The sequence below is a fragment of the Oncorhynchus nerka genome, linkage group LG9a, assembly GCF_034236695.1.
Source record: "Oncorhynchus nerka isolate Pitt River linkage group LG9a, Oner_Uvic_2.0, whole genome shotgun sequence".
Taxonomy (NCBI): Eukaryota; Metazoa; Chordata; class Actinopteri; order Salmoniformes; family Salmonidae; genus Oncorhynchus; species Oncorhynchus nerka.
In genome coordinates, this window is record NC_088404.1 from 15,361,077 (window position 1) to 15,371,479 (window position 10,403).

General features: G+C 41.4%; 1 protein-coding gene across 1 annotated transcript; it reads left to right on the forward strand.

Annotated features, from left to right (window-relative positions):
• The first annotated feature begins 571 nt into the window (after window positions 1–571).
• Window positions 572–5,517, forward strand: LOC115133946 (carboxypeptidase A2-like). Its single transcript, XM_029667397.2, has 11 exons — window positions 572–680; window positions 986–1,067; window positions 1,196–1,330; window positions 2,227–2,325; window positions 2,729–2,830; window positions 3,074–3,175; window positions 3,312–3,422; window positions 4,358–4,448; window positions 4,705–4,904; window positions 5,015–5,099; window positions 5,251–5,517. The coding sequence occupies exons 1-11, from the start codon at window positions 619–621 to the stop codon at window positions 5,436–5,438; spliced, it is 1,257 nt and encodes a 418-aa protein (XP_029523257.1). The 5' UTR covers window positions 572–618; the 3' UTR covers window positions 5,439–5,517.
• Window positions 5,518–10,403: the final 4,886 nt, after the last annotated feature.

Here is a 10,403-nt window from a genome sequence, read left to right on the forward strand (position 1 = left end):
TACATTATATTAATTTAAATGTTCTATATTTAATTTACTTTAATTTCTTGGCTGTGCTGTAACTGTTGCCCCTTTGCCTTGGGGCAACACTGTTGCAAGCAGTGACTAAGGCAAATCAGAAAATCTTGGTTGCAAGACAATGGCCATTGGCCACTTGGTAATTTGAAATGGCCAGGTTGAGTTGCAGATTTCCCTTCCCTGCTTTGAACATTTGTGTATTTTATTTTATTCTGTTGTATTACTTTCCTCTTGACCATAAGGCCTATATATTCTGGAGGCCTTTCAATTGAGCTGAGTAAACCCACTTATCCTGCACTGGCATGTCTGGGAGAAGGACTGTTACTATCTACAGCTCATACTGAGGGAGGTGGGCAATGGCACCATCAACCATTCAATGGAAAAACAAATAGAGCTAAGACATCATGTCCATTCCCCAAAATAACTATTGGGCCTAGACCTATTGAATTGCACCACATTCATTGGAAAAAGGCAGTACCCCATAGATTGTGAAGCAAAAGTAGATTGTGAAGCAATACTGTCATGGGAACAATGCACCTGTTGTTGAGTATAAAGGCAGGTGCTTTGAGAGCTGGCAGTAGTGGACAGGACACAGGAAGGATGAAGGTGCTGGTACTCTTTGCGCTGCTTGCAGCCGCCAAATGTGAGAAGGTCTTCATTGGGTAAATTCATCTGTTTTAAACTTTGTAAATAAATATACCTACATAAATTATGTTTCCCTTTGCAGATTAGTAGATTAAATCCGAGAGATTCTACAGTTAGTTGTACACTACAGAACACAATGCATTAATAGGCCATCACATTTTTGTATCAGGATTTTTTTTTAAAGATGACTTGCAATGACCTGGAATTATTTAGTCACTCTAGCCTCTAACCTCTGAGAAACTTGAGTGTTTACTAGCAATTCACCATGAACTGAAAGATTTATATCGTTTTGTCATGCCTTCCTTCCTTCCTTCCTACACAGAGACCAGGTCATCAGGGTAAATGTGGAGTCTGAGGAGCAGATTCTACTTCTGCGTGCTCTGGAGCAGGACACATACTGGGATGTAAGTATATTAAAAACAAGAGTATAATATACTTGGTTTAGTCCCATTCACAGTCATGTTTCCTGCTGCTAACCATGGTATCCCTCCCTATTCACTACGTAATTTAACACTCCCTTCTCCTCTTCCAGCTGGACTTTTGGCTCCACCCTGTGAACACTGAGGTCCCTGTGGACATCCGCGTGCCCTCCTCCAGCCTGTACGCTGTCAAGGACTACCTCCGTGCCCATAACATCCAGTTCTCTGTCATGATTAGCAACCTGCAGGTCAGTCACTGCAAAGCACAGGAGACTGCTGAGGGGAGAACGGCTCATAATAATGACCGGAACGGAGCAAATGGAATGGCATCAAACACCTGGAGACCATGTGTTTGATGTATTTGATACCATTCCACTAATTCCGATCCAATCATTACCACAAGCCCGTTCAACCCAATTAAGGTGCCACCAACCTCCTGTGCTGCAAAGTCTCTTTCCACAGCCATTGGTGGCCATGAGTCTGGCAAGTGAGACTCCTCACTGCTCAGCTCACTTCCGCCATCTACTGGGAGTTCTGAGAAATTACATTTTATTTGAATAAGGTAATATTGTAATATTCATGTTCTTTGGTGTCCACCTCACTAAGGCCCTATCATGGCCCACAAACACCAACATAATCATGAAGAGGACACAACAACGCCTCTTTTCCCCGGGTGGCTGAAAAGATGTGTTATGGACCCTCAGATGCTCAAGAAGTTATACAGCTGCACCATTGAGAGCATCTTGACTGGCTGCATGACTGGCTGCAGAATTTCCTGTCTTTTTCAGCATCAGACCTGCCAAATTCTCTCTTGAAACATAGTTTTTGGTGTTTAATAAATTACATATTGTTAACATCTGACTACACAGGGATCTTTTCTTGTCATTTGTAGTCTATGATATTTCAGATTTAGATATGCTACTTTTTCACAAAGTAGTTTGGATGTAGTGAAGTACTTTTTCAAAGTAACTTTAGTTAAGTAAACTATATTTTTTCTTAAGGGTCGCTTAACTTCTTCCAGTGTGAAGTGTTTGGTAGCTCGGTAAACTATACTTTCAGAATAGCTTCCCCAACACTGGTTGGTTACAATAACTGACAGTAATAACTGTTAGTAATAACTTGATTGGTATTGTCATTGTTTCAGGAACTCCTGGATGAGGAGAAGGCAGAGATGGAGGAGAACAATATGAGCGAGCGCAGCTCCAAGAGCTTCAACTTTGGAGCCTATCACCCTCTGGAGACGGTGTGTTACAAACACACACGCATGCACAAACACACACACACACACACACACATGGACATGCACACATGCACACACACGGACGCACACACACACACACACACACACATGGACACACACATGCACACACGGACGCACACACACACACACACACACAAAACACTCACTCTTGTGAACATGCAAATGTGAACACCCTCTCACTCACATATTGTAGCTTCAAACTTGCATGGATTTCAAATTGCACCCTCATCAATTTGGCATATGCATTATTCTCATTGCAGAGTTGATATTGTACTGAGGATATAAAATACAGTAATAATGTGTTGCGTAACATGTAATCTATACTTTAAACATCATATAACATACATTACGTTGACACTATCCTGATGTGCTTTTCTCTTTCCAGATCTACAGCTGGATGGATGGCCTGGTGGCTGCTCACCCTAACCTAGTTACCAAGGAACAGATCGGAACCTCCTATGAAGGCAGGCCCATGTATGTCCTGAAGGTATGTAGAGGGTTACTGCTGTTTGTGTACAGTTAATGGAAATACAGTCTTCTTTTTTTAGAGAGAGAGCTGTAACGTTATATACTTGTGTGTGTATGTGTGCATGTGCGTGCTCATGTGTGTGTGTGCGAATGCGTGTATGTGTGCATGCATGTGTGTGCATATGTGTGTGTACCATAACGTGTCAGTGCTCCCTAAGAGCTGAATGAAACAAGACCATAACATATCTGTCCTCTGTTGTAGTTCAGCACGGGTGGCGACAAGCGTCCTGCCATCTGGGTTGACTCTGGTATCCACTCCAGAGAGTGGGTGTCTCAGGCCACTGGAGTGTGGACCGCCAACAAGGTGAGAGAACACCTGCTCTCATTCCAAGAGAAAAACCAGACTGCTGTTGTATTCAGAATTAACACCAACACATTATACAGAAAAACAACATTCCAACACTGTGTGTGTCTCATAAATACATGTTATTGTTCTTCAGATTGCCAGTGATTATGGTACTGATGCTTCCCTGACCTCCCTCCTGAAAACCATGGACATCTACCTGCTGATTCTAGCCAACCCTGATGGATACGTCCACAGCCACACCAGTGTAGGTGTCATTCCATATGCAGTGCTATAATGCATCTATACTGTGGGCTACGTCAAGTCCCACACCAGTGTAGGTACCTCCTATAGATGTAAAATATAGGCCTATACATACCTAAATGCTGTACTACATTACAGCTATACAGCTAAGTGTAAAGTGTGACCTTTCATCTGTTCACCTCAGTTTGGCTCAATGTAGAGTAATATGAGGACAATCCTGGTTGTGCTTCATGGTATACCAGTATAGTATTTACTGAGTTAGAGTCTTCATGGTATACCAGTATAGTGTTTACTGAGTTAGAGTCTTCATGGTATACCAGTATAGTGTTTACTGAGTTAGTCTTCATGGTATACCAGTATAATGTTTACTGAGTTAGTCTTCATGGTATACCAGTATAGTATTTACTGAGTTAGTCTTCATGGTATACCAGTATAGTGTTTACAGTCTTCATGGTATACCAGTGTTTACTGATAGTGTTTATAATGTTTACTGAGTTAGTCTTCATGGTATACCAGTATAGTGTTTACTGAGTTAGAGTCTTCATGGTATACCAGTATAATGTTTACTGAGTTAGTCTTCATGGTATACCAGTATAGTATTTACTGAGTTAGTCTTCATGGTATACCAGTATAGTGTTTACTGAGTTAGTCTTCATGGTATACCAGTATAGTGTTTACTGAGTTAGAGTCTTCATGGTATACCAGTATAGTGTTTACTGAGTTAGTCTTCATGGTATACCAGTATAGTGTTTACTGAGTTAGAGACTTCATGGTATACCAGTATAGTGTTTACTGAGTTAGAGTCTTCATGGTATACCAGTGTGGTGTTTACTGAGTTAGTCTTCATGGTATACCAGTGTAGTGTTTACTGAGTTAGTCTTCATGGTATACCAGTATAGTGTTTACCGAGTTAGAGTATTGTGTCCTCATGGTTCACAGGACCGTATGTGGCGCAAGACTCGCTCCAAGAACCCTGGCTCCATGTGCCGTGGTGTCGACCCCAACAGGAACTGGGATGCCGGTTTTGGAGGTAGAAAATCTGTAAATCATGTAATGTTACATTCCCGTACCAGCTTTGGTGGTGGGTGTCACAGGTTGACTATGGCATACATTTCCACAGCTGATAGTTTCCTTTCCCAGAGATGAAGTTAGTGAAAAGTATAATGTTATGAGAAACACTTATGGTGTGAAGACAAAGCTTTCCTTCCCATACTTTTTTGTTGTATGCAGAATAACCTGTGTCCATCCAGGTGTCTTTATGTGTGTGCTTGTGTGTGTTTCTCCAGGCCCCGGTGCTAGTACCAACCCCTGCTCTGACTCATACCACGGCCCGTCTCCACACTCTGAGATAGAGGTGAAGAACGTTGTGAACCTGGTGAAGAACCACGGCAACTTCAAGTCCTTCATCTCCATCCACGCCTACTCCCAGCTGCTCATGTACCCCTACGGATACACCTGCAAAGATGCGCTCCACGCGGCTGAACTGGTAACATAACACACCACACGCTCACACGTACATACGCACACGCACTCATGCAAACACATGTACACACACACTAATCCACTGACTCTCCTGTCTCTGCTGCTTTTTGGTAGGACTCTGTGGGCAGGTCTGCAGTCCAGAAGCTCAGCTCTCTCCATGGAACCACATATAAGGTTGGCAGCATCTGCAAGATCATCTGTAAGTATTCAATACTTATACTATAAGTGGCTCCAAGTGTTTCAATGAAGTTGGTTTGTCATTATATGCGACCCACCAGCCAGAACTGGAAAGCACAGCATGGTAGTTCAATCCAATACCTTCATTAATATGTGATTTCTCCCCCCTCCAGACCAGGCCAGCGGAGGCAGCATCGATTGGACCTATAACCTGGGCATCAAGTACTCCTTTGCCTTCGAGCTGAGGGACACCGGTCGCTATGGTTTCATCCTGCCAGCCAATCAGATCATCCCCACTGCCTCTGAGACCTGGCTGGCCCTGAAGGACATCATGGAGTATGTCTGTGACCACTCCTATTAAGTCTCAAACCCACCCAACACACAACCTTTCCTTCCAAGGCCTGAACTCAGTTAAATAAAGAATTCTAGGTCGGGAAAAAGTGTCTGTGTTCATTGAACTTTTTGTTAAATTGATAGAATAGACTATTGATAGAATAGACTATTGATAGAATACTCTATTGATAGAAAATAGACTATTGATATAGAATAGACTACTGATAGAATAGTCTATTGATAGAAAATATACTATTGATATAGAATAGACTACTGATAGAATAGACTACTGATAGAATATACTATTGATATAATATAGACTTAATAGAATAGACTACTGATATAATAGACTATTGATAGAATAGACTATTGATAGACTAGACTACTGATAGAATAGACTATTGATAGACTAGGCTATTGATAGAATAGACTATTGATAGAATATAGACTATTGATATAGAATAGACTACTGATAGAATAGACTACTGATAGAATAGACTATTGATAGAATATAGACTATTGATAGAATAGACTACTGATAGAATAGACTATTGATAGAATAGACTATTGATAGAATATAGATTACTGATATAATAGACTACTGATAGAATAGAATATTGGTAGAATAGACTATTGATAGAATATAGACTATTGTTAGAATAGACTATTGATAGAATAGACAAGTAGCTTAATCATCGTTCACAGGCGCTGGGCCCCGTCCATGGCGCTGGGCCCCGTCCATGGCGCTGGGCCCTGTCCATGGCGCTGGGCCCCGTCCATGGCGCTGGGTGGCGTGCTTGGCGCTGGTCAGTACAGAGGAGCAGTAGGAGCTGTACAAGGCAGTGAATCGATAGGCAACACTAGATGGCACTGTAATACAATATGGTAAATACATTATTATTACAGTACCTCCATACTCTCCATATTAAGTCTTTACTCCTTGATTACTACATCCACTTTTGGACTTATAAATTAATGATATATACCAATTGATTCTTGAAGAATATAACTTATAAATGCCACATGATCTTAGTTCAACAGTTGTACCAAATCAAAACCCATAATACAAGCTTTTTCTTTACGCCAATCTTTGTAAACAACGTAAATATAAACAAACACTGTATCGCCTCAAAACATGGTTAAGGCCAAGATTCAATCGGATCAAGCGTTAACGGGCGATAGCCGACACCCGCATAGCTGATGTTTGATGGCGTCGGAGGTGGAACTGTGATCATTGTCATGAGTCCACACCCTTCCCATTCACGTTAGAAGTTCATAATGAGAAAGTGTAGGCTATATAGAAATAATTACACTCAAATTGTAAATCATTAATCAAAATATTGAAGCCTAATCGACATGTAGATTGTCTCGCATTCCAGTGGTGAGATTTCTCTTAATGCGACTCGGTGTAGCCAATGGTAATGTCCGCTTTAGGTATAATGCCAGGAGCCACTTGTGGATTTTGCAGCTCTAAAGCAGTTTTATCTCCTACACCATCAAAACAACCGCTATGAGCATGTCGGCTAAAGTGGAACTGATTGAACAGAGCCCTAGGTCTTGGGTAGAGACCCGAGAAAGGAAAAGTGAGAAGTTACGACTAGTCTTGTGATGCTTTTTTGTGTGCTCAATAGAATATTAACATCAATAGAACAGGGAATTGGAACATATTCAAGCCGTAGTAGATTGCTGGATTATTTCTCAAAAACCTTCCAGGAAAAGAGGCAGATGGCGGATCTGTCATTTCCCTTCAGGTGTTCATCTGACCAACAGAGTGGACAGAGGTTAGGAGCACTGGAGCGAAACGCTCAAACACACACTCACTTGGGTGACCCACATGTGAGACTGTGTTAGCAACACACGGGATATATGTCCCAAATGGTACCCTATTCCCTATGTAGTGCACCACTTTTGACTAGGGCCCATTGGGATCTGATCAAAAGTAGTGCACTATATAGGGAAAAGGGTGACATTTGGAACCAAAGCACAGGCAAGCTCGTGTTTATTAGGGCACACGTTTTTGCAAAGACAACATTTCACATTGGACAAGTCCTGTTTCAGTTAGTTTCCTTCCAGTTGGTGCCAATGAACACCTTTATCACATACCTCACTGAAGTCCAATCATTTGTATAAGGTTTTTCATATAACGAAACCTGTCCCATCTGATCTACCGGTACACAAGGTGAAGCATACAGTATGAATCATTTGTCCGACTTTAAAGATCGAAGAGAAAAACATTGAGTCCATATATGGAGTCCCAGTATAGAATGTGTATGCTCTGTATCCTTGTGCAAAATGAAATGAATAAGTCAAGTTTATAAATTATTAATAGTCAATTTACTAGTGGGTCCCTGAAATATTGAGAGAGAGCTCAGCCATGAAATGCAATGTAAATGGATCTATTTATAGGCTAGCAGGGCAGAGTTAAGCCATGTGGAACAAGCTACTCCAGGGCGCCTTGTTTGTATAGCTTTTAGAGGAAAATGACAGGGGAGAAGAAGAAGAAGAAGAAGAAGAAGAAGCACCAAACCCACATTTGCATGTAAAGCCACTTTGGTGGGTGACATTAAACTTTTAGAGAATGCAGTAGGACTGCAATAAATCATTTCCGCATTGAAAAGTGAAAAGCCCCCATGCTTGACATGAAAACTCCCACCACTATTTTAAAATAATGCTTTGTCTGACGGAATTGTTTTGGAGAGCAAGAAGAATAACTGACATCTGAAGCTTACAGTAAAACCCTTTATTATGAATTCTTAAAACCAGAAGGGGGGCTGTTGGGGTTGCAGTTGGTATGAGTGTCTCATGTGCTGTATATTCCTATGAGGTTACACTTCAGTCAGGTATTGGTATGATCAGCTAACTATTCTTAACAACTATTCTGGGCGTTAACAAAGTCTAGTTGTACCTAATATGTTCTTCTGATGAAAGTTTTTGCAAGACCTGCATGTAATATTTTTTTTATTTTTTTATTTCACCTTTATTTAACCAGGTAGGCTAGTTGAGAACAAGTTCTCATTTACAACTGCGACCTGGCCAAGATAAAGCATAGCAATTCGACACATACAACAACACAGAGTTACACATAAACAAAACATAGTCAATAATACAGTAGAACAAAAGAAAACAAAACGTTTATATACAGTGAGTGCAAATGAGGTAAGATAAGGGAGTTAAGGCAATAAATAGGCCATGGTGGTGAAGTAATTACAATATAGCAGTTAAACACTGGAATGGTAGATGTGCAGAAGACGAATGTGCAAGTAGAGATACTGGGGTGCAAAGGAGCAATATAAGTAAATAAATACAGTATGGGGATGAGGTAGGTAGATAGATGGGCTGTTTACAGATGGGTTATGTACAGGTGCAGTGATCTGTGAGCTGCTCTGACAGCTGGTGCGTAAAGCTGCAGTTCGTTCCAGTCATTGGCAGCAGAGAACTGGAAGGAAAGGCGACCAAAGGAGGAATTGGCTTTGGGGGTGACCAGTGAGATATACCTGCTGGAGCGCATGCTACGAGTGGGTGCTGCTATGGTGACCAGTGAGATATACTTGCTGGAGCGCATGCTACGAGTGGGTGCTGCTATGGTGACCAGTGAGATATACCCGCTGGAGCGCATGCTACGAGTGGGTGCTGCTATGGTGACCAGTGAGATATACTTGCTGGAGAGCATGCTACGAGTGGGTGCTGCTATGGTGACCAGTGAGATATACTTGCTGGAGCGAGTGCTACGAGTGGGTGCTGCTATGGTGACCAGTGAGATATACCTGCTGGAGTGCGTGCTACGAGTGGGTGCTGCTATGGTGACCAGTGAGCTGAGATAAGGTGGGGCTTTACCTAGCAGAGACTTGTAGATAAAGTTATTATACAAATGATTATTAATACCTTCGGATATCTGCATACCATGAAACAGTAGCATACCATGAAACAGTAGCATACATTGAAACAATAACTTACCTTATAACAGTAGCATACCATGAAACAATAACTTACCTTATAACAGTAGCATACCATGAAACAATAACTTACCTTATAACAGTAGCATACCATGAAACAATGGCATACCTGGAGTCAGTAACCTTGAAACAGTAGCATACCTTGAAACAATAGCATACCTTGAAACAATAGCTTACCTTGAAACAACAGCATACCTTAGAACCCTGCCTAAAAAGTTGAGGGATGGGCCTGGAGAAATGCAACCACTCTCAAATAATAGAGCTATGGATGCAAGGACTGACCATCCATGATATTAAATTAGTTTTAGGGCCCGATTCAATCAGATCCACTTGAACCAAAACCCGCATTACATTACATTTTAGCAGACGTTCTTATCCAGAGCGCCTTACATAGAGCAATTAGTGTTAAGTGTCTTGCTAAATGACACATCAACAGATCTTTCACCTAGTCGGCTCAGGGTTTCAAACCAGCAACCTTTAGGTTACAGGCCCAACGCTCTTAACAGTTGAGCTAGTGCTCAATTCAATCTTTGATTCCGCGATAGAAACTTGAAGGTAATTTCCGAATGAGCCGACATAAGCAGCATTTATCATGAATGCAGTCTCCACTAAAGCATGAACATTGCCTTCACATTTCAATCACGCTGTAAACCTGAATTTCTGCGATATGGATTGAATAGAGCCCCTAAACCTGAACATATGTTGTTGATTGTCCAGTGAATTAGGCTATACCATGCCAAGTCTAAGTTATTTCAGAATATTTAGGACAGCTGGCTAACTCATTGATCCTGCTTTCAGGAACAACCACATGGACACTTTACTTCAACATACATACACATTTATCAAATAGCTAGCCAAGCTTATCAAACAGTCAGCCAAGCTTATCAAACAGTCAGCCAAGCTTATCAAACAGTCAGCCATGCTTATCAAACAGTCAGCCATGCTTATCAAACAGTCAGCCATCAAACAGTCAGCCATGCTTATCAAACAGTCAGCCAAGCTTATCAAACAGTCAGTCATGCTTATCAAACAGTCAGCCA